Source organism: Sturnira hondurensis, unplaced genomic scaffold (assembly GCF_014824575.4).
Source record: "Sturnira hondurensis isolate 20B ecotype Veracruz unplaced genomic scaffold, ASM1482457v3 Scaffold0019910, whole genome shotgun sequence".
NCBI classification, from domain to species: domain Eukaryota; kingdom Metazoa; phylum Chordata; class Mammalia; order Chiroptera; family Phyllostomidae; genus Sturnira; species Sturnira hondurensis.
The window spans coordinates 1,869,756-1,895,761 of NW_028092541.1; the positions used below are offsets into that span (position 1 = coordinate 1,869,756).

Below are 26,006 nucleotides of genomic sequence, written 5' to 3' on the forward strand. Positions count from 1 at the left end.
CTTTAACAGGAACCTAAACAAAACAAACAAACAAGCAAGCAAAATATGACCAATGACACTCAAATACAGAACAGGCTGACAGGGTCCAGAGGGGAGAGGGGAGAGAATCATAGGGGAAAAGGGGATGGACTCACATGAACAAGTATAAAGGACACATGGACAATAACTAAGGGTGGGGGGCGGAAATGGGAGGGAGGCGGGGAGCATGGGGCGGGGGGCAGGCTGGGTTGGGAATATAAGACAGAAAGCTGTACTTGAACAAGAATTAAATCAAAAAATATTTTTAAAAAAAGAAAAGAAATATAAGGCCTCATTTGTCAAAGGCATTGGCTTGGCCTGTCCGCCCACTGCAGGGTGGCCTCCAGTTTCACCCCTCGGAACAGGACCACCAAGCTCGAGCGCACGAGCCTCCCTCGCCTCCCTGTGTCCAGCCCCCTGTCCTCTGTGTCTGTGAGGTTTAAAAACAACACTTCTGTGTCCAGGGTGGGGAAAAGAGTGTACCGCTTTGGAGTGTGATGTTGACTGGGGGGTTGGGGGTGTGCATGTGTGGAGACAGGGCAGTATGTTGGAATTCTTTGTACTTTCTGCTCAATTTTGCTGTTAAAATTGCTCTAAAAATTAAGTTTATTAATTNGGCAGGCTGGGTTGGGAATATAAGACAGAAAGCTGTACTTGAACAAGAATTAAATAAAAAAATATTTTTAAAAAAAGAAAAGAAATATAAGGCCTCATCTGTCAAAGGCATTGGCTTGGCCTGTCCGCCCACTGCAGGGCGGCCTCCAGTTTCACCCCTCGGAACAGGACCACCAAGCTCGAGTGCACGAGCCTCCCTCGCCTCCCTGTGTCCAGCCCCCTGTCCTCTGTGTCTGTGAGGTTTAAAAACAACACTTCTGTGTCCAGGGTGGGGAAAAGAGTGTACCGCTTTGGAGTGTGATGTTGACTGGGGGGTTGGGGGTGTGCATGTGTGGAGACAGGGCAGTATGTTGGAATTCTTTGTACTTTCTGCTCAATTTTGCTGTTAAAATTGCTCTAAAAATTAAGTTTATTAATTAAAAAAAAACAGGTCCTAAAAACGGAAAAAAGATGGCAAAGGTATCATTACTAAAATGCTAAGGTTTGAGAAGGAAAACTCCAGTGACAGCTCTAATATCAATTATTCTTTCTGCCTAAATGTATACTCAGAGCTGATATACCCATTGATACAAACACAGTTGTGAATATATCTTTTTTTTTTAAATTAAGGACCTGGACCTGAATGGTGTGGCTCGGTTGGTTGGAGCATCATCTTACAAACAAAAAGGTTGTGGGTTCGGTCCCAGTCAGAGCACATACGAGAGGCAACTGATCAATGTGTCTCTCTCATATTGGTGTTTCTCTCCTTGTTCTCTTTCCCTTCCTTCCTCCCTCTAAAATCAATAAGCATGTCCTCAGGTGAGAATAAAAATAATAATACTAAATGAAATTAAGGAAGTGGTCCATTAAAGCAAAAATGCCCGGGCCAACGAATGTAATAATGCATCGCTGTATGTAGTTACAATCCTGGTAGACTTGCTAGTAATAAAAGTAATCACAGGAGAGGTATAATTACATCTCCCTTCATAAAAACCAAAAAGAGGAACACTACATATTTTCATTTTCTGGGGATACAGATAAGTAACCCCCTACTCCTCTCCATCTCCTCAGGAAAAAAAGGTATTTTTTTCCTTACTGATATTTAAATAAAGATAGAGAGAAAATAATAAGGTTTGATTCTTTAAAATAATTATCAGATATTTTATAATATTAAAAAGCAGATAAAAGCTTAATGCTTTGCTAACAAAATGAGCCAATTAAGAAAATTTGGGTCCACAATTTTAAATTTTCTTTTTACAATTTTATTTATTTATTTTTAGAAAGGGGAAGGGACGGAGGAAAGAGAGGGAGAGAAACATCATCGTGAGAGCAAAAAATTGGTTGCCTCTGGTACATGCCCTGACCAGGGACAAACCTGCAACCCAGACATCTGCTCTAGCCAGGAATCCAACTGGTGAGCTTTTGCTTCATGGGACAACACCCAACCAACTAACCCACACCAGTCAGGGCTATTTTGTTCTTTCTCAGTAGGCTGGTAGTTATCAATGTTTGCCCAAAACTACCACATTTACTAAAAAGGATGGAATAAACAGCACATACTCTGTTTCTGGCTGGATTTATTTTAAGATGCAATCCAAATGCAGAATGCTAAATTAAGATACTAGCTATTCATCACAGGTTATGAGGTAATCAGAGGTGTTTATCACAGATGTACAATGCTAAATACAACATGAAATCTTTGACCGAGGTTCTCCTTAAAGCAAGAAAAGATTATTCTTTGAAAGTGAAGTTGGGGACTTCCGCCAAGATGGAGGCATAGGTGGAAACACTGTGCCTTCTCCCACAACCAAGTTTGACTACAACAAAAGTTTTGGAGAACTAGAACACACCCAAAGACCAGAACACAGAATTATACGGAAGTCCCACAGCTACGAACCATTCAACGGGGACGGTAAGAGAGGCTGAACCAGCAGTGGAGCTGGGTCAGGCAGGACAGATCCCCCGACCTAAGCGCTAGGCGCACGGGCAGCCCAAAGCCAGTCGGGGTGCGGGGCAGACTGACCAAGGTCGCACATTCGCGCACAGTGAGACGGACCACGCAGGCCCCAAGGGACGAACCTAGTGGTGGAGGGCCGACCGCGGTGGCACACTCGAGTGCGGTGGAATGAAACCCAGGGGCCTGGTGACAGTGGTGGCTGCGGTGCTGGTGGGGGTCGAGGCAGCAGGCAGCAGAGGGAAGCCATTGTCCCTCTTTGACCCCCGCCCCCACATACAACGTCACAACCCAGCCACTGAGTTGCCCTGCTCTGGTGAAAACCTAGGGCTCCGATCCTGCTACTTAACAGGCACGAACAGCCCAAAAGATGGCGCAAGAAGAACTCAAAGTCCCAGAGCCAATAACTCTAAGCGACCGAGAAATTACCAGCCTCTCAGAAGCCCAATTTAAGACACTATTTATCAGGATGCTCACAGAATTGGTAGAGTACAGTCACAAATTAGAGGAACATATGAAGGCTAAACTAATTGAAATGAAGGGAGATGCACAGGAAACCAATAGTGATGGAAAGGAAACTGGGACTCAAATCAATGGAATGGACCAGAAGGAAGAACAAAACATCCCACCAGAAAGGAATGAAGAAATGAGAATTCAAAAAAATGAGGAGAGGCTTAGGAACCTCCAGGACATCTTTAAACGTTCCAACATCCGGATTATAGGGGTACCAGAAGGGGGAAAGAAACAGCCACGAGTGGAAAACGTATTTGAACAAATAATAAAGGAGAACTTCCCCAGTCTGGCAAAGGAAATAGACTTCCAGGAAATCCAGGAAGCTCAGAGAGTGCCAAAGAAGTTGGACCCAAGAAGGAACACACCAAGGCACATCATAATTACATTAGCCAAGACCAAAATGAAGGAGAGAATCCTAGAAGCAGCAAGGGATAAGGGGACAGTCACCTACAAAGGAGTACCCATCAGACTGTCAGCGGATTTCTCAAAAGAGACCTTACAGGCAAGAAGGGGCTGGAAAGAAGTATTCCAAGTCATGAAATCCAAAGACCTACAGCCAAGATTGCTTTATCCAGCAAAACTTTCATTTAGAATGGAAGGACAGATAAAGTGCTTCTCAGATAAGGTCAAGTTCAAGGAGTTCATCATCACCAAGCCCTTATTATATGAAATGCTAAAGGAACTTATATAAGGAAAAGATGATGAATAATATTAACAGTGAAAGGACGGCAAACACATAGTTATTAACAACCACACCTAAAACAAAAGCAAACCAAGAGGACAGCTAGATCAGGAGTGGAACCATAGAAATGAAGAACACATGGAGGGTTAGAAACAGGGGGGTGGGAGGAGGAGAAGTGGGGAGAAGGCACAGAAAATAGCATAGATGGTAGGTAGAAAATAGATAGGGGGGAGGGCGAGAATAGTGGGGGAAATATAGAATCTAAAGAACTTGAGACACGTGGTTATAAACTAAGGGGGGGAGAATGGTGGGGGAGGAAGTGTGCGGGTGGAGGGGAATGAAGGGGGGAACAGAACAACTGTAATGGTATAATCAATAAAATATATATATATTAAAAAAGTGAAGTTGATAATAATCAAAATATAATGGCAAGATTAACTATCCCTATTACATGCTACCAAATTGTTTATTACATTACTAATAGAGATTACATTGTATTTTAAATATTAATCAGGTTTTCATCAGGTCATGACTATAGCCCTAGCTGCTGTGACTCAGTTGGCTGTAAACCAAAAGATCCCCGTTCAAAAGTAGGAGGGATCACAATACCTGATATCAAACTGTATTACAAGGCCACTGTAATCAAAACAGCCTGGTACTGGCATAAAAACAGGCACATAGACCAATGGAATAGAACAGAGAGCCCAGAAATAAACCCAACTCTCTACAGTCAATTAATATTCGACAAAGGGGGCAGTAACATAAAATGGGATAAAGATAGCCTCTTCAACAAATGGTGTTGGGAGAACTGGACAGCTACGTGCAAAAAAATGAAACTTGAGCACCAACTTACACTATACACCAAAATAAATTCAAGGTGGATAAAAGACTTAAATATAAGCAGGAAACCATTAAAGCCCTAGAGGAGGGCATTGGCAGGAAAATCTCAGCTATTCCACGCAGCAATATTTTTACTGATACGTCCCCTAGAGCAAGGGACATGAAAGAATAAACAAATGGGATCTCATAAAAATAAAAAGCTTCTTCATGGCTAAGGGAAACAGTATCAAGATACAAAGAGAAGCAACAGCTTCGGAAAACATACTTGCCAATGATACCTCAGACAAGGGGTTAATCCCCAAAATATATAAAGAACTTATATGACTCCACTCTGAGAAGAGAAGCAACCCAATTAAAAAGTGGGCAAAGGACTTGAACAGACATTTCTCCAAGGAGGACATACAGAGGATCCAGAGACACATGAAAAGATGCTCGATATTGCTAGCTATCAGAGAGATGCAAATTAAAACCACAATGAGATACCACTTAACACCAGTCAGAATGGCTACCATAAACAAAGAAACAAACAACAAGTGTTGGAGAGGTTGTGGGGAAAAGGGGACTCTATTTCACTGTGTGTGGGATTGCAGACTGGTACAACCACTATGGAAAACAGTATGGATGTTTCTAAGAAAACTAAAAAATGAATGTCCCTTTTGACCCAGCAATTCCAATGTTAGGAGTATATCCTAAGAACCCTGAAGCACCAATCAAAAAGAACCTATGTACCCCAGCACAATTTACAATAGCCAAGAGTTGGAAGCAACCTAGATGCCCATCAGTAAATGACTGGATCAAAAAACTATGGTGCATTTACACAATGGAATTCTATGCTGCAGAAAAAAAGAAGGAACTACTACCCTTTGCAACATCATGTATGGAACTGGAAAGCATTATGCTGAGCGAAATAAGCCAGGCGGTGAAAGACAAATATCATATGATCTCACCGTTAACAGGAATCTAAACAAACCAAACAAGCAAGCAAAATACGACCAATGACACTCAAATATGGAACAGGCTGACAGGGTCCAGAGGGGAGAGGGGAGAGAATCACAGGGGAAAATGGGAAGGACTCACATGAATAAGTATAAAGGACACATGGACAATAACTAAGGGTCAGGGGTGGAAAGGGGAGGGAGGTGGGGAGCACTGGGGGGCGGGCAGGGCTGGGAATACAAGACAGAAAACTGTACTTGAACAAGAATTAAGTAAAATTTGAAAAACATTTAAAAAAAGATCCCCATTCAATTCCCAGTCAGGGCACATGTCTAAGTGGCAGGTATGGTCACCAGTTGGGGTGAGAGAGGAGCATAGGAGAGGTGATCGATGTTTCTCTCCCTCTCTCTCTCCCTGCCTTCCCCTCTGTCTAAAATCAATAAGTATGTCCTCAGATGAGGATAATAATAAATAAGTAAGTACATTTTTAAAAAGGCATTACTACAATGTCAAAATAACTTATTTAGTTGTAATTATAAAATGTCAGGTATAAAATAATGATGTTTGTGAGATGTGACAATAAAGGGTATTGGAAAACTGTATTGTTAAACCAACTTAAAAAAAAGATGCTCTAATACTATTACTGTTCCTGTTTCTCTAGTTCAATTTTCCTAAATTATAGAACAGTAAACATAAGATGTTAATAACTTTATGGAAATAGTCCTTGAGAATAACCAACTGTTCTAATTATTGCATTAGCCAAAAGATTTGTTCGGTTTTTCTGTAAGATTGTTCTAGTAGTGCTTAGTTGTTTTTAACTTTATTTGAAACAATTGTGTTAGATTGTATTGTGACAGCTTTCACATCAGCATGCATTTAAAAAAACATCAAAATGGGTGAATTTTTGTGTAGCCATTTTAATATTGAAAATGGAAGAAAATAAGCAATATTTTTGGCCTATTATGTTTTATTATTTCAAGAAAGGTAAAACACAACTGAAATAGAAAAAGATTTGTGCAGTATATGGAGAAAGTGTTCTGACTGATTAAACGTGTCAAAAGTGGTTTGCAACCCTGGCTGGTATGGCTCAGTGGATTGAGCATGGGCCTGTGAAGCAAAGAGTCACCGGTTCGATTCCCAGTCAGGGTACATGCCTGGGTTGCAGGCCAAGTCTCCAGTAGGGGATACATGAAAGACAACCACACATTGATGTTTCTCTCCAACTCTCTCTTCTTCTCTTCCCCTCTCTCTAGAAAAATTAATAAAGAACAACAACAACAACAAAAAAAAAGTGGTTTGCAATGTTTTGTGCTGGAGATTTTTTGATGGACAGTGCTCCACAGTCAGGTAGACCAGGTGAAGTTGAGAGCAATCAAACCAAGACATTAATTGAGAACAATCAATGTTACACCATGTGGGAGAGATAGCTGACATATTCAAAATATCTGAATCAATCAAGTTATTGGTGAAAATGAAAAATTTGTCTTTTATTTTACAAAAAAAATACAGACTTTTTTCTAACTCAATACTTGTGTACCAAGCAAACTTCTGTCTTGGTCTCCAAAGAGGCCCTGAGGAGCAGAAGGAATGAGGTATGCCGATGACAGTCTTTGAAAAGGTATAGCCTGTAAGGAAAATTACTAAACCAGGTTTTCTTATTATAAGCTGGATTACTCAGGAGTTAAGTAGAGCTTTTTCTTCCTACTGATTTATCATTTCTGCTTAAACAAAAAGAGTAAGCTCTTAGACACACAAAACTTTTCACCAGGACCCTGGACCCCCAGTGGCAGTGCAAATGCAGTACCACTGCTGAGATCCTCTCGAGCAGCTACATTTCAGGTCTCATTTTGGCTAAATGAGGAGGTGTCACCAAAAGACAGCCAATACACACACTGCTAACATGAGAACCACAAGGTATTATGTCCATTCTTTATCTTAATCACTCTAATTCCATTGGAAAGGGAATTCAAGGCTAGATCCCCACATGTGCCTCCAACCCTGCAGGGAGCGTTTCTGAAAGCACTGTCCTTGAACTGCTGCATCAGTGGTGCCTGGGACACTTTCTAAAATGCAGAGTCTTCAGTTACACCAGTCATGTATTGGTGGGTCCAGGAGAATCTCTGTTCTAAAAGTATAGCCCTTTTAGTGTATCTTAAAGAATAACAACCAGTGTTTAGGAAGAACATAGATTACAACACCTTATCTTAAAATCAGAGGTGCTCAGGTTAAACTTAAACAAAACTCTGAAATTCTAATTGTCTCTAATTAAAAAGAAAAAGAAAGCTCTCATGGGAAATTGTAACAACACACACACACATATATGTTTTGTTACATAATTGTTATGTTTATATATAAAAATTACATTGTGTTTGTGTGTGTGTGTGTGTGTGTGTGTGTGTATGCGTGTGTGTATGATGTTAGAAGAATTTGCCAAAATAAGAGATATTGTGTGAATGGACAGGTACATTCCAATGATGTGTTCACTGAATAACATTGTCATTGGTTTTATATCAATAACATAAAAGCTTCTTAGAAAAGTATTTCTGTGACAACTGAAACTAGAGAGTATGTTTCAAATATACAGAAGAAACCAGCTTTCTATTTAGAAAAATGTGATAAAATAAAGAGCCATTCTAATCAAATAATCCAATATAATACTAGAGGAAAAAGTATAAGAACCTGCTTTATCACATTAATTAATGGATAGATCACTGTTTTGCCCCAAACATATTTTATTTTAACAAGTTTTTATGCTCCAAACAAACAAAATAATTAAAAATAAATAAATTCAAAAGTACTAGTAGATATTAGTTTTGTTTCTAGGTATAGCAGCTGGCATTATGTGGAAGCTATTCTGATGTTAACTAATACCTTATCATCAAGGAACAAAATGATAATTTTATCATCAAATACATCAACAGGGCTTGAATTCTTACCTTTGAAATACTTGATGTTACATTTATCATCTTTACATTAAAAAGTTCCCAAATGGTTTATTTTAGTGAGGATACTTTAAAGTTCTTTTGGATGTAGAAATTTAGTTTGCTTGGGAACTTCCCAAGTATGACCATATCTTGAAATTTGTGATTTATATAATAATTATCTAGAATGAAGTTAGTGTTTTATTTTAAAATATTATTCTTTAATTTTTTTTAAGGAACAGTTCTCAGATCTCTGTAAGGTTCAGGGATTCACCTTCATTAAGTTCAAATGCGGCGTTATAATACTCTATGATAACTATGTTAGAAAGTGCCGTAACAAGTTGATTCATGTTGGAAATGAAGTATAAGTATCTCAACATTAGTTTTTCCAGCTGGGTTCCCGCTAGTCAAGGGCTGAATCAATACTTCATTTAGTAAAAACTTCCTGCTGAATATTCTGTCACTTAAGAAGCTCTATTAATCATTAATGAATGAGAAACATTCCCAAAGGAGATTCCAAACTGAGTCTGTGGTTTAAGTTTTAAAAAGAGAATTTTTTTTTAGTACCTTAGCTTTGTTCATGTTATCACTGGCTAGACATGAAAGTAAAAAGCCAATTGGGAAAATCTACAACTAATCCCTTTGTTGGTATCATGGGGTTATGCAAAGTTCATCAAAACGCACAGGTTAAAGTTTGAGTTGATCCTTTCATTAATTAATTTGTATTTTACAGATTATAAGATGTAAAAAACCCGTTAGGTAAATGAATGCCTTCTTAAAATTATGAAAACTGTATTAGACAAACTAATCTAAATGAAATTTGATTGGTAATATTTTCAAGTAGGTATTACTCTAGTCCAGAAAAGTTCATTTAAATATATAGAAATTATAATAGCTACATCATGCATATATTGAAAATATAAATACTATCTATTTCCATATTATTTGTAATTAAATATTTTCTTCAAGAATGTAAAGTATATATAGTTAAGTATAGAATGTGAATATTTATCTATATTTAATTGATTTATATATTTATCACAAGTATCTTTTATTCAACAAGATAAGTGTTCATGCTCTATGAAAACAAAAGTAAGTAAATAAATGTAAAGATGATTCCATTCAGGACACAGTTCTGTCCCTGGTTACAGCTGGTAACAGGACGCCTCTTTGGGTGGAAACTGACACTGGATCAGCAAGAGAATTCATGTCTTATTTGCCCAACACCTAACAGAAAAACCATAGCCCCTTTCACCTAGCATAGTAAGAGTTGGCTCTGAATAATGGGCACATCTACCTATTTTTATTTCTTATCATAGATTTGGCCTATACAGGCACTTTGAAAAGTAAAGATACCTATCTAAAACAGCCCACCAGGTATTTCCATTATAAATAACATCCCTTGCCAAGCAGAGTCTTTGGACATGACCACCCTCTTCTTTCTGGAGATTTCACTCTGAGATCTGGATCCTAGAAATAAGAACCCAAAACTCAGGGATTAGGGCTTTAAATCCCAATGTAAGAGAAGCACAGTCCCAGAATTTGGGCTGGTACATCGGGATGGGGACCTAGCCTGTTTCTATTCCATGAGGGCATCCATCCAGCTAGTGAGCAAAAGTTCCAGAAACATATTTAAGTGGCTTTTCCACATATACACACACATTTTTTAAGTAATTAAAATTTTAGTTCCCCTAGGACTTGACATTAACTGATATTTCCTATAGTAATTTGTCCTATGATCAATTTCTCAGGAAACTTGGAGAATCTGATAAACACTATGGTTCCCTAGAAGTCTGAGGGCTCCAGTTTTAGAACTCCTGATACTGATAACGATAGCAAATCAACAATTATAAATTTTTCAGTCACCAAAATGAAATTAAATAAACTCAATAAGAACTTCAACAGATGAAAATAAAACAGGTGCTTTTTTCCATCTTACAAGATGGCAGGTGAAAAAACTGAGAAGCCAGATACTAAGAAGAAGAAGCCTGAAGCCAAGGAGGGTGATGCTGGTGGCAATGTTAAGAAGGGCAACCTCAAGGCCAAGAGCCTAAGAAGGGGAAGCCCCACTGCAGCCAAAACCCTGTCCTAGTCAGCTGTGTATTCCCAAAAGGCCATGTAAAAGAGGAAGTATTCCTCAGCTAAATTTAGGATTGAAAAGAAAAAGGAGAAAGTTATGGCTACTGTCACTAAACCAGTTGGTGGCAGGCAACAAGGATGATGGTACTCAAGTGGTTAAACTTCACAAAATGCCTAGATACTATCCTACTGAAGACACGCCTCAAAAGCTGTTGAGCCAGGGCAAGGAACCCTCAGGCAGTATGGGAGAGAAATGCGGGCCAGCATCACTCCCGTGACCATTCTGATCATCCTCACTGGGCGCCACACAGGCAAGAGAGTGGCTTTCCTGAAGCAGCTGAGCAGTGACTTGCTACTTGTGACTGGACCTCTGGCCCTTAACTGAGTTCCTCTGCATAGAACACACCAGAAATTTGTCATCACCGCCTCCATCAAAATTCATATCAGTGGTGTGAAAATCCCCAAGCCTCTCACTGATGCTTACTTACTCAAGAAGAAGAAGCTGCGCAAGCCCAAGAAATGAGGAAGGGGAGATCTTTGACACCAAGAAAGAGAAATATGAGATTACAGAGCAACGCAAGGTTGATCAGAAAGCCATGGACTCGCAAATTCTGCCAAAAACCAAAGCTGCTCCTCGGCTCCAGGGCTACCTCCCCTCTGTGTTTGCTCTCACAAAATGAAATTCTAAATTTCTTTTGAAAACCTAATTGAATAACTGATCTGTTTAAAAATACATTTTTTTCAAGCTTTAACCAATTATAGTGTAATTAAATTTGATGATGAATGCATTTAACAAACAATTTTGAGGTGCCTAGATGGCATACTGTGATATGTATATAAACAAAATCTGTCTGGAAAAAGTCCAACCATTATTAATATAATGAGAATGGTTTGCACTACATGGATGAAACCTGGCAGCCAAGGAGAGTAGACTGGAGTGCTCATACATGAATAATGACAACTTCACTGTCAGTGGGGGTGGTAGATGCCATTGAGGAAACGTGTGTACTGTGTGTCCATCACATTCAAAATGTCTGAGTGAGTAGAGCAACGAATCTGCATCAAATTTAGCATTAAGCTTGAACATTCCTCAACAGAAACTACTGCAATAATTCAGAAGGCCACAGCTATGGGCAACTGGTGACTGACAGCTTCATCGTGACAATGCACCTGCTCATGAATCACATCTCATGCAAAGTTTTTTGGCAAAGCATCAAATCACCCAGGTGACTCAGCCCCCCTACAGCCTAGATTTGGTGCCCTGTGACTTCTGGCTTTTCCCAAAACTAAAATCACCTTCGAAAAAGAAGAGTTTTCAGACCATTGATGAGATTCAGGAAAATATGATGGGGCAGCTGAGGGTGATTGGGAGAACTGTGTGAGGTTCCAAGGTGCCTACTTTGAAGAGGACTGAGGTGCCATTGTCCTTTGTACAATGTTTCTTATATCTCTTATCTTCTGTAATAAATGGTTCTATTTTTCATAGTGCATGGCTTGATATTTTCTGGACAGACCATAAATATATGAATATATGTATTTATAATAAATTTATACCAACATTTAAATCTAGCTGTATCCTAAAAGGATCTGTACAATAATCTGGGACCAGTTCTACTTAGTTTTGCCATTTTTGATGTCAGGACACTTTAGCAACATTTTTTGGCCACCTTTCCCTAATGTCATCACTTTGCTCCTAAAAACAATCTTTCCCAAACACTATTTTTCTTTGTACATAGCTATTCAATTTTTATTTTTATTTTCATTTATTTATTTTTAGAGAGAGAGAGAGGAAGCTGGGGTAGAAAGAGAAACATCAGTGTGTGGTTGCCTCTCATGTGGCCCTCACTGGGGGATTTGGCCTGCAATCCAGGCATGTGCCCTGACTGGGAATGGAACTCGTAACTCTTTGGTTTGCAGCCCATGCTCAATCCACTGAGCTGCACCAGCCAGGGGTCAAATTTTCTTCATAGCTCTTTAAAAAAATGGCTAACATTTATGAAGTGTGCAATATGCTAGGCAATACGATAAAATGCTTTCATGCAGTAACATGTTCAGTTCTCACAAAGACTATTAGTATACTCTGATACTGATGATGTTCTTCTTGATTTCCCAGCTTTTTACAGTTAGTTTGGCCATGTGAGACTAGTTATAGCTTATAGAATATGAGAGCAGTGACCAGTGACACTTTTGAAGGCAGTGTGATTAAATGTTAGTCTTCCAGCCCAGCTTATGTAGCTCAGTGGATTGACAGTGGGCCGGTGAACTAAAGAGTCACTGGTTTGAGTCCCAGTCTAGGGCACATGCCTGGATTGCGGGCCAGGTCCCCAGTAGGGGCGTGTGAGAGGCAACCACACACTGATGTTTCTCTTCCTCTCTTTCTCCCTCCCTTCCTCTCTCTTTAAAAATAAATAAATAAAATATTTTTAAAAAGTAAATTAAAAAAGAAATTGATTTTAAAAAACTTCCTTCAAAAATAAAGGAAATATTTTTTAAACATAAAAAATAAATGTCAGTTTTCCCTGTGGTCTTTTCCCTCTCTCGCACAACAATCTACTGCTAAAAAAAAAAGAGTTTTACTCTTATGTTACATGACAAGAGCCACAAAATAAAAGAAGCCTGAGTTTCTGAGTCTGCTTAGATTAGACAGGACGGACTCACATCAGATGTAGTGTAAAGAAAAGGAAACTTCTATCATATTAAACCACATAGATTTTTGTTTGTTGTTGTATAGCATAACCTATGAATACATCCTGTGAGGTAGAAACTATTATACCAATTTCATAGTTGAAGAAACTAAGATATAGCAAGGTTAAGTAACCTGTGCAAGACAAACAGGAAGTGAGGGAAGTAGAGACGTACCTGAGCAGTTTATTTACAAGGCCTGTATTTGTATCTACTATGCTATGTAGTCCCTCTCCAGGACAAAAGGATAAGGGACACTTTCTATTCTGGCATACAGGGTCCTTAACAACCTAGTTATAATTCATCACTTGAAACAATAGAGCACAGAGTTTAAATTCCGGGTTTCAGAACTCAAATCCCTTCCCCGACACTTACATCATAAGTGCACATATCACAATGTGTGTAAGCTTCAGGAAATACCTTTGTGAAATGAGAATGATAATTATAGAACTCAACTCGAAGTTGCTGAGAAGTTAAGTAATATGGATAGGTACTTAGCTCACTGTATGCTACAATGTTCAAGTATGAGTACTTGATTTCTTATATTTTTCCAATGGTGTTTCTCAGTATAAAAACTCTACACCTGAAGAGACTGGCCTTCTAATAGAGCCTGACCTCACATTTCACAGTCCCTCCATTTCTTGGTTATCTCTTCCAACAGATGTGTTTTTTTTCTTTTAGCTTAATTTTAAATTTTATCAAAATTAAGAGGTTTAACTCAAAGTTTGCCTCTTCAGGAAGGCAGTTTTTCCTAGCTGCACTAAATTAAGGTGGTATTTCCAAGTTTCTAAAGCATATTCTTGCCTACAATGGTGATTCTGCCTACAACACTGGGGACTGAAATCCAGGAGTTAAGAGCACAGACTCTGGAACCACAGTGCATGAGTTCAAATCCTGCATCTTCCACTTACTACTTGTGTGAATTTGGGCATGTTATTTAGCCTTTTTGTGACTCATTTTCCTTAACTGTAGAATAAGGATACTAGTTAATTATTTAATTAGGCATATTGTAAGGATTAAATGAGAATAGTGCTGGCACAAAGTAAATGCTAAATGAGTGCTTGGTATTATTATTAGTTTTCACGGTTATCATTTTTGGCTATCCATGAGATTATAAAAATGACTTGAAATTTGGGGCTACACTGATTTTCCTCTTTAATGTCCAACAGGTTAGGACAATGGTTGCATATAGCAGGCATACCCTAAATACTTGGAGATTGAGAACCTGTGTAGTCTGGTTACCCCAGAAACATAAAATGGTAGATTTCTGTGTGTTGTGGACCACTCTGCCTGGTTTCAGGAATTGTAACTACCTCCCATGGCTAAGGATGAGTGAGCAACCTCCAGAATTCGGGCCACAGGAGATAAAAGCTTGCCTCTGGTAACATATGCTCAGTTTCCTCTCCCTGCCCCCAAAGCATGGTCAGTGTTGATTATGGGTAAGTTTCCTTAGAGCAAGGAGCAACGTAAGCCAGACTCGATCACTTTGGAGGCCATCATGGAAGGACTCAGAGAGCTGCAACAAAGAGTGAGCAATGGACCCTTGCCCCCCTGGCTATGTGACATAGCCCGAGTTCCCATGTCCTCTGGGAGAAGCGCTTCCTGGCTCTAATCCACATGAGCCTGAAAACCTGATGGGGAGGGGTGCAGCTCCTTGCCTTGCTAGAGCGGATCCTGGGGAGAAATCTGGCAAAGAAAGAACTGACAAATCTGTAAAGCCTGCTCTGACAAGAGTGCTTTCATTGATATGTTAAGGGTCTGAGCAGGAAACCCTAACATTTCTGCAAACTCCCTTCCTGACAGACTCTGACTCAGACTAAGCCCTCAGATTTCTTGAAATGTTATCTACTGTTTGATCCTTATGGCCCTGTATTCCTGTGTATTACAACCCAATAAAAGCCCCTAGAGGAAGGGGCCCCTAGACTTTTTCCTCTGAGAAACTGGCCACCTCTCCTCCCCAAGCAGATCATGTCTTGATAGTGTTTATTTTCATGTGTGTCAGATGGGGGGACTTGTGGGAAAAGTCACCCCCACATTTGTTTACTCCCAGAAATTGTTGTAAAAATATGTATATTATCTCATTCAACTCTCATAACTACCCCATAAGACAGGTACTATAATTATCATCATTTTACCAATGAGGATTCAGAGACATAGGAAAGTTAAGATACTCACCCAGAATCGCACAGTATGGGGCAGTTTTAGAATGTGATTATATAAAAACACAGTGATTTCCAAACTTTAGTATGTATTGAATCACACAAAAGCTTCTTAAAACACAGACTGTGCATCATTGCCTAGTTTCTGATTAAGCAGGTCTGGACAGTGTCCAAGGCTTTACATTACTAATAGGTTTGTTTCCAGGTGAAGATAAAGTTGCTGGTCTGGGGATTCACCTTAGAGAACCACTGCACTGTGTTATGCTCTTTCCTCTATGCTACTCAGCTTAAATTGCACTTGGAAACATGTTTCTAAAGTAGAAAGTGACGAATTCTGTTCTAAAACATGTGGCTATATAACAGATTTTCCTGAAAGAAAACAAACCATGTAACATTAAAAATTTCTGTGAAAACTGAGCTTTAAAGAAAAAAAACTTTCTAGCAAAGGCAATAACTCTACTGTGATACACAAGTTATCAAGAGCAGAAAATTACACAGATGCTTGACTTGGTGTAAAAATGCCATTTTCTTAACCAAAGACAGATGAACAAAAACAGGAAACCAATACAGGGGTCAGCAAAGGTAGGTTTACAGTTATGAGTACACAAATAGTTTATCATTGCATTATTATTTATTAATTATTATGTCATCTACTTGTACTCCAACTGTAAATCTACTTTTGCCCACCGCTGTACCGCTGGAAAGAACGTGTTAGAGGCTTGCAGCAAACTCAGATGAGGGGGGAACAGAGACCACTCCCTAGTCTCTCTTATCTTGTTATGCAGGTAAATCAAATCAGACACGAAAATGTGGAACATAATCCGATCACTGACTCCTCAGTAAAATAGCTCACATTCCTTCCGAATCCATCGGCACCAGGGTCTTTCCAATGATGGCCACACGTCACAGGGAAACCGGGTCAAGGTAGAGAGGCAGCTGCTTCTGCCCTACAAGGAGATGCCCTAACAACCTTTCATATCATCGCTCTCATTCCTTCTCTGCATTTTATTTAAAAAACTTGTATTTTCAGTACCTGATCGAATGGATAAGACTTTCTGACTTGATCCAAACTCTGAGAATCTTGAAACAGATTTTTCTACCTGAATTTTGGTAAATGTTTGCCTTTCCCTACAACTGCCTGGTCCAACCTACCTTGCTGTATTAGGTAACAATCCCTATTTTTAGCTGTGTTCTGCCCTGATGACCTGGTAAGATACAGATGTCAAATAGTATATATAATAAATCATGTTAAGCCATTTAACAAATGTGTGCTTCTAGACATTAAAAGAAACAAGAGTTTAGGCCAAATCATCACGAGAAAATTCCAAAGTAGACATATGGCAAGTCTTTCAGTATTCTGGGACACAATTCACCTGGACCTCGATAAGTGAGTAATGATCTGAGGATGGGAAAGAGAAAGCCATGTAAGAACAAGGGAAAGACTAGTGGAAAGCAAAAGGCAGAAAAATTACAAGAACCTACATAAGATTGGGCCTACAATTCTGATCAGCCAAAGTGGAAAGAACACATGTAAGAGGAGGTATCGGGAGAACATTCAGAAGGTCAGCACAGTCGGGGTGGGGCACACTTAGCACTAGTCTAAGGATTCCCTTAGAACTCAAACACAAGCCTTGAAAATATCCTACTAATCCCAAGTAACTAGCTGCTGCATGTCAGAAACAGAATACAAGAGGGGAACCAAAAAACTCAGAATTGATTTATAAAAAATTGTGCACTTATTCTTAAGATTTTTAAACTTGTCACTCTCCATTTGATGCCATACGCTATCAAGACATTTTCTCCACTGCTCAAATCAGTTTTCGAACTCATTGATTTTGATGCCTTTTAGTGTTTCTGCCATTTTTTGTTTTGCCTCTTCCACAATTGCAAAATGTTTCCCTATGTGGACTTTTTTCATCCAGGCAAACAAAAAAAAAAGTCAGTCAGGGTGAGATCAGGTGAGTAGTGAGGGTGAGGAGCAGGAGTCACGCCATGTTGGGTCAAAAACTGCTGAATACTCAGGACAGTGAGGGCAGGTGTGCTGGTGAATCACCCATCATGAAATGGGCAAATGCACTGAAAGAGTCTTCAGAAAATTCACTGAAGCCCAATGCAGCCTCTCACAATGATTTCAGCTGGCACACTGATACAGATGGATTCCTAGAACACTCACTGGTGGGAAAGCCTGTATTACAAGGGGCCCACCCTACAAAAGATAATTTTGGCTCTTTTTGGATCCCCCCTGTCTTGTAGCCTGGCAAGCTCTGGCAGGTTCACTTGGGATTTGGGCAGATGGAAGAAAATTCACGGAGCCATGAGGATGTCTGACATGCCTTTATTCAAGGGTGGGCGATCCACGCATGACACAAGCCACAGATCACGCCAGCAGGGAGTCTCAACTCCCTTATGTACTAAGTGCACACTAAGCAGGCAGGCTGCCAAAATTCTGTATAACAGAGCGTGATTCTGCACAGGCAGGCCCACTCAAGGTTATGGGAATGCTGTTTATCAGGCCAGTAAGGGAACCTGACGGATTTCGTTTCTCCTATACTCCCTCTAGATGGCATTTAAAATAAAATAAATAAAAAGTTAACAAATCAACAATATAAAATTCAAAATGTCTGAAATACTATCAAAATTGACCAGTCAGGAAAGAAGAAGGAAAATGTGACCCAATCAGAAAAAAAAATCAGTAAATATTAAATTCAAAATAAAAAAGATGATGGAACCAGCAGATAAGAATGTTAAAAGAGCATTATAAATATTCTCTATATGTTCATGATGATTCCAGAAAACATAAGAATGATTAGAAGAGAAACTTCATATGTTAAAAAAACACATAAAAGATACTTCTAGAGGTGAAAAACACAATATCTGAAATTTGAACTGAAAAATAGTATGGATGAAAATATTTACAGAGTAGATATATAAGAAAAATATAAGAAAACTTGAAGACAAAGCAAACACTATAATAATGAAATATAGGCAGAAAAAAGTAAAATAAATGTTAGAACAGAGCAATAGCAATTTCTGGGATATATCAATTTGTATAATATTGGTGAAATTAGAGTCCTGCTAATAGGACTGGAATCAGGCAGAAAATACTTGAAAAAGTAATAGCCAAAAATTTCTAGATTTTATGGAAATTATTGACCCATCAGTTCCAAGAGGTTTGATTAATTCTAAACAGAGTAAATCTACATTAAATCACACCAAAGTACATCATTACCAAACTGCTGAAAACAAATGATAAGGATAAAAATTTCCAAAGTATTCAGAGACAGAGGATTGAATGTCGGCTGACTGTAGTTCAAAAACATGAAAGCCATGAAGGCAGTGGAAAGGCATTTTTAAAGAACTGGAAGAGGGAACCATCTGCAAAGGCCAATGAAGTATTTCTCTGGGGTGATAAAAATGTTCAATATCTTGCTTGTGGTGGATTTTATACAGTATTTATATTCATACAAAATTATGAAGTTGGTTACATGGATACCATTTTTTAAAAAGTTGATTACATAAAAATAAAAGTTGCTAGTCAACTTGGGGAAGTAGTGTTAGCATAATATGAGAGATTCGTATTAGGAAAACATTTCTGAAGAGGAAAATTAATTCTCAAAATTAAAAAAAATACTTTTCTTTATTTATACCTGGGTACTGCAATGTTTCAAAGAAAGGCAGGAAATCACACATCCTTATAATATATATAAGAGACTTTAATTTTTAAGAAATTAAAACAAAATCAAATTGTTGACAAAAAGGAAATAGTTTTAAGTAGCAAGCTCTGTGATTTAGATGACTCATGAAGTAATTCCCAACAAATGTCTTTTCTATAAATAAGACTTAAGTCAATATCATGTTAAAATTGTCTCATAATCATGATATGTATCAGAATTATAATTTCAAATCTGCATTAGTTCATACCCATGTAAAAAATTATTTTAGGCTGAAGAATATTTTCATACTATTCTTCAGAAACTATTTTGTCTTGAATTACTTATAAATTATTTTATTAACTTTTCCAAAGTAAATTATACACACAAAACAATTTTCACCAGTTTATGTTTTCTGAAACTGTAATAATGTACAAAGTCTGCAACAATGTTTCTTTACCTCCAGTTTATTTCTTGGAGAAGTGGATTTCCACTCAGAGACAATTCACGGAGAGAATAGCATGCATCAAACCACTGTACAGCACTTGTAAGATCTACAGAAATAAACATAAGAATCATTATGAAATATATATCAGAAAAATAAAAGTAATAATAGATCAATGAGCCCTTTATTCAATTAACTATTTAAAAAGCAACAAAAATTATTTGTTCTGCAGAAAACAATATACTTTTAAAAAGACACCATATTAAGAACACAGAATCTTATGTCAGAATATATATACTACTATTTAGCAGCTCTGTGAACTTATGCAAATCATGCAACTGATTTATGATTCAATTCATACCTATCTCATAGGATGAGGATTAAATTGAATAATGTGTGTAAAGAGCTTAAAACAGTTTAATCCAGATTATAAACACAAAATAGGAGAAACTGAAATCTAAAACTTTCCAGGCTAGGAGGGACTGTCAAGAAATTTTCAAAGTCGTGAAAAGCAAGGACCTACAACCAAGACTGCTCTACCCCGTGAAGCTGTCATTTAGAATGGAAGTGTTACTGTGCTTAGCAGTTAGAAACAAGCAGCTGGAAGGAGAATAAAGCAGGGCCCCCACTATTACAATCTAACAAAGAACTCAAAACATGACGCTGGAAACAAAAGGAAGTCATGTCTCACCAATCAGACTGGTCAGATAAGATTGTCTGGTGCTGTGAATACCACAAATGGATAGCACAGGAGGAGGGGAGTCCTTGAGACTCTGTGCTGGGCGAGGGAGCCTCTGTAACAATTTCACTACGACAAAGCCTTCATTAGCTGAGAAAGAAAGCTTTTGTAGCTGTATATTATTCCCAAGTTTTAGAAGGGGAAGGAGGAGAAACTTGAAAGCTGACTCAGGTATATAACTCCTGAACCCCAATAGTTAGAGTACTTGGATTAGCCAGGTGCCCACTTGTAGCCTTGGCTGAAGTGTCTAGAACAAACTTACTACAGAACTTACAAGTTTATTTCCTCCATATGGGGTGCATTCAGACTAGCAGGGTGCCCGCTTGCAGCTTTGTGCTCATATGCATTCATAAATAAAGTTGCTATCTCAGGACAGGTGTTGCCCCTTGCTCGAATCCTTCTCTTGAGAGAGAGGCAAGAACGGAGGAACAAGCTTGTGGGGAGGGAGGCCTGACTCAGGTCTCTCCCTGGAAACAGAAGTCCAGATAAAGAGCTTCCCAGATAAGAAAAGGTTAAAGAGTTCATCACTACCACTTCAGTATTATATGAAACATTAAAAGGTGTTCTTGAAGAAGAAGGAGGAGGAAGCGAAGAAAATAAAATATGGATGATAAAATAGCAATAAATACATCTATCAACAATTGATTCTAAAAAACAAAATAAACAAGCAGAATAGAAACAGAATCAGATACAGAAAATGAGAATGTTTTGATGGTTGTCAGATCGAAGAGGGGTTAGAGGAGTAGATGGAAAAGGTAAAGGGATTAAGAAGCACAAATTGGTAGTTACAGAAAGTCCTGGGAATGTAGAGCCCAGCACAGGGCATAAAGTAACTATATACACATGATTCATGGACATGGACAATGGTGTGGAGATTTCCTGAGGCAGTGGGAGGGGGCTGGGTAGAGGGGTACAAAGGGAGAAAAACTGGGACAACTAATCATATAGACAATAAAATATAAACAATTAAAATTAAAGTTAGATTTTAAAAAGTAAGAGGATAAGTGGTTGAATTGAAGATATCCTTAAAAAGTTTTTTAACAAAGACCTGTTAAGCTTTCAAAAATAAAAATAGTAAGTTAATCTTAGGTACATTACAGAGTAATTTATGTTGGATTTGCTGTCTCATAGAAAAGAATAATAAAACTGGTCTATAAAGCACCTGTTTTTAAGCCTGACTCTGAGAGAAGGGAAACATACATGCTGAGTCTACAATTACAGTGGTTTTCTGCCTGAGAGCATCTTACCACTTCAGAGCAAGAGTAGAAACCAAGCAAAGAGTCTGCTTTTCTGAGTGAGAAGGCAAAGGATAGAACTGACGCTGGAACTTATGGTAAAAAGTACTGAGAAGAAGCTTTGTGTGTATACATTGTGAAGAAATGAGCTGGGAGAAGAAGTCTATGTGAAGATTTACTGCAGATCCTTAGGTGAGGGCTAGGTGTTACATAAGCAGGACAAGACTGAACACCCTGTAGAATCAAGCAATTGGAACACTCATACATTGCATGTGGGGCTGTAAGTGTTACAGCTTCTCTGGAAGAGATTTTTTTCAGTTTCTTACCAAGTTAAACATACACCTATTCTATTTTACAGAAATTACACTTTTACTCATTTACCCAAGAGAACCAAAAACATATATCCACAAAAAGATTTGTACAAGAATTTCCATAGGAACTTTATAATCATAATAGCTCCAAACCGTAAGCAATTAAAATATAGACAACAGAAGAATATACAAATAAATGGAGATATTTTCTATATTCATACAGTGGACTACACTTCAGAAAAAAAGATTAATAATATATACAAAACAGTGGAATATCAAATGAACATTCAGCAAAGAAAACTAGAGGGAAAAGAGAATGTACTGTTTGATCCCATTAATATAAAGATACATAACATTCAAAATTAACCTATGATGACAAATTAGAACTATAGTTATCTTTATGAGGAAACTTACAGGGCGTTGAGATGGGCAAACTTTCAGGGAATTATTGAACCAAATCAATTCATCATTTTCATCATTCCTTAATACATTTTTAATGGGTGTCTATACCTCTTAGTAGTCAACAAGTTAGACAAGTTTGTTTCCTCATCTTCACTAGGCTATTTATTTCAGAGTTAAAAACATATGATATTAAATAATGATATAAGTGTGACATATACCAAGGTCTACCAGGGAAATGGAAGTAATGTGATTTTAAAAGTGGAAAAAAATGCAATGGAATTATTTCACCGGGCCTTTGAAGGAGCTCAGAACACACAGCTTCCATTTGACATAATGGAAGTTTAAAAACAGCAGATGCAAAAGTACTCTGATCTTCCTTATTTTTCTTTAAAGCGGGAGATGAAATTCCTACATGAAAGATGCCCTCCCTATACTAGGAGGAAAGAGATATTCTTTTTTATATATTTTATTGATTCTGCTATTACAGTTGTCCCATTTTCCCTTCTTTATTCCCCTCTGCTCTGCATACCCCGCCCCATCCACATTACCTCTCTTTAGTTCATGTCCATGTGTCATACATATAAATTCTTTGGCTTCTACATTTCCTATACTATTCTTAACCTCCCACTGTCTATTTTGTACTTACCATCTATGCTATTTATTCTCTATACCTTTTCCCCCCTCTCCTACTCCCACTCCCCTGCTGGTAACTCTCAATGTGATCTCCATTTCTGTGATTCTGTTCCTGTTCTAGTTGTTCGCTTAGTTTGTTTTTGTTTTTGTTTTAGGTGAAGTTGTTAATAACCATGAGTTTGTTATCATTTTACATTTCGTATATTATCTTCTTTTTCTTAGATAAATTCCTTTAATATCTTATATAATAAGGTCTTGGTGATGATGAACTCTTTTAACTTGACCTTATCTGAGAAGCACTTTATCTGTCCTTCCATTCTAAATGAAAGCTTTGCTGGATATAGTAATCTTGGGTGTAGGCCCTTGCCTTTCACGACTTGGAATACTTCTTTCTAACTCCTTCGTTCCTGCAAAGTCACTTTTGAGAAATCTGCTGACAGTCTTATGGGAACTCCTTTATAGGTAACTGTCTCCTTTTCTCTTACTGCTTTTAATGTTCTTTCCTTATCTTTAATCTTAGCTAATGGATTTATGTGCCTTGGTGTGTTCCTCTTTGGATCCAACTTCTTTGGGACTCTCTGAGTTTCCTGGACTTCCTGGAAGTCTATTTCCTTTGCCAGATTGGGGAAGTTCTCCTTATTTGTTCAAGTAAGTTTTCAAATTCTTGCTCTTCCTCTTCTCCTTCTGGTACCCCTATGAGTCGGATGTTGGAATGTTTAAAGATGTCCTGGAGGTTCCTCCACCTCTCTTCACTTTTTTAAACTCTTGTTTCTTCATTCTTTTCTGGTTGAATGTTTCTTTCTTCCTTCTGGTCCATACCATTGATTTGAGTCCCAGTCTCTTTCCAAACACTGTTGGTTCCCTGTACATTTTCCTATATTTCAGTTTTCATAGCCTTCATTTTTTCATCTAATTTGTGACCGTATTCCACCAGCCTGTGAGCATCTTGTGAACATTCTGTGAGCATTCTGTGAACATTACCAGTGTTTTGAACTGTGCATCTGATAGGTTGGTTATCTCTTCTTCGCTTAGTTGTATTTTTTTCTAGAACTTTGATCTGTTTTTTTCATTTGGGCCTTTTTTTTTTGTCTTCATGTGCCTGAGCTATGAAAGGTTAAGTGCCTAAGGCAGGCTCTGCTTAAAGGACTCATGCACCTGTCTGTTGCTTGATGTGCACATAAAGATGCTGGAATAAATTGTCCAGAGTGTAACTTGTAAAATGTGTACCCATATCTATATAACTGTGGTTCCTTAGAAGAAAGTATGTTCTCAGTGGAAGGGATCACAGCTCTTTTCAATCCTGGAAAGAGATATTCTTATCATAAGGACAGAAATAGAGACTACGAGAAATGTGTACAAATTGTTAAACTACCCCTTATTTTTTAGCCACTTCTCCATTTAATTTAACTCCTTAACCTGAGCACCTTTGCTGTGTCATGTTTTCACAATGTACTCTTCTTGTCCAATTTACTATATTAGTGTTCAAGTCTAATTGCTTCTTGGGATCTTTTTCTTGTGAGAATTCCCATATACATGTGAAAGAAAAACAATTAAAACTTTGTCCTTTTTTGTTTGTTTTGTATCGGTTTAATATTTCGTCCCAGCCTAAGAATTTAAGAAGCTGGAAGAGAAATTTTTCCTCCTCTACATCTTATTGTGTGTGTATGTGTATATACATATACATGAGGTCTGTCTGGAAAAAGTCCAACCATTGTACTATAACAAGAACAGTTTGTGCAACATCAATGTAACCTTGACTTCAAGAGAGTGGACTGGAATGTGCATGCATGAACTATGATGACTTCACTGTACTAGTCAGTTGGGGAGACAGATGCTGTTGAGTGAGTATGTGTACTGTGTGGCCATGACATCCAAAATGACTGAGCAGGTAGAGCAACACATCTGCATTAAATTTTGTATTAAGCTTGAATACTCCTGCACAGAAACTGAGAATGATTCAGAAGGCCACAGCTATGGGCAACTGTGATTGGCAGCTTCATCACAACAATGCACCTGCTCATGCATCACGTCTTATGCAGAGCATGTTGGCAAAACATCAAATCACCCAGATGACACAGCCCCCTCTCCCTGCACCACAACCCAGATTTGGTGCCCTGTGACTTCTGGCTTTTCCCAAAACTAAAATCATCTTTGAAAGGGAAGAGATTTCTTCCCTTTGAAAAAGAAGACATTAAGGAAAATACAACAGGGCAGCTGATGCATATTGGGATAACTGTGTGAGGTCCCAAGGTGCTTACTTTAAAGGGGACTGAGGTGTCATTGTGCTATGCACAATGTTTCTTATATCTTGTATTTTCTTCAGTAAATGTCTCTATTTTTCATAGTACCTGGCTGGATACATTCTGGACAGACATTATAGACACCTACATATGCATTTATACATATCCATATATATATACACACAATATGATTTGTAAATACCATTAATACATCTATATAAAACAACTCCTCATCATATGTGGAACAGAAACTCAAAAATTATTTTTAAAAAATTTTTGTATTATTCTAAACTTACCAGAAAGACAATTGTTGCTGACATCTAATTTTTCCAGGGAAACAAAATGATAAAGTGGTGTGATTTTTGTCAAACTAAAAACAAAAACACAGAATTCATGAAAATTTTAAATTGGAATGTCCTTAACATCATTGAAGAAAGTATATAATTATATATTGTATAACACAATTACATAGTTATATGCAATTATATATAACTATATATACGATTGCATTTGTGTACTAAAATACAATCATAATAACATTTATTAATAGTACTTATTAAAATGCAATATTTATACAATTATAAGCATTCTATAATAGAAAATGTATATTTATTTCTAAACAGAAATATCACTGAATTTCCAACTTTAATCACAAATATTATGGACTTTAATGTATATGTGGTATTTAAATAAGAACAAGTGCATAATATTGTTTTTATTGTTTTGCCTTGTCTTTGTATAAGGCCAAATTTACAGAGAATTTGTATTATTTATATTTTTTCCTGGATCAAACACATAAAAACCATTAGTAGGTAAAAACCATACAAATATTTATTTTTAACTTCTTGACAAATAACTGATTAGAGTCACTAGTTCTGTTTTTAATTTTAAAATATTGTTTACTAGATTGAAAATAAAAATATTCAAAGTATCTAAAGTATACCAGATTATTTATAAATTGGAAATATACATC

At 37.7% G+C, this 26,006-nt stretch overlaps 1 protein-coding gene and 1 pseudogene across 5 annotated transcripts in view; one reads left to right on the top strand and one right to left on the bottom strand.

The window, feature by feature from the left end:
- Positions 1-26,006, bottom strand: part of LRRIQ1 (leucine rich repeats and IQ motif containing 1) — a 230,067-nt gene that overhangs the window by 136,397 nt on the left and 67,664 nt on the right. For all 5 annotated transcript variants that reach the window (XM_037028441.1, XM_037028438.1, XM_037028437.1 and 2 more), the window contains exons 13-14: positions 25,330-25,403; positions 19,489-19,582 (exon numbers count right to left, since the gene is read on the bottom strand). In XM_037028441.1, coding sequence (XP_036884336.1) covers positions 19,489-19,582; positions 25,330-25,403 — 168 coding nt within the window. The remainder of the gene's footprint in view (positions 1-19,488; positions 19,583-25,329; positions 25,404-26,006) is intronic.
- On the top strand, positions 10,401-11,217 carry LOC118974882 (60S ribosomal protein L6-like; annotated as a pseudogene).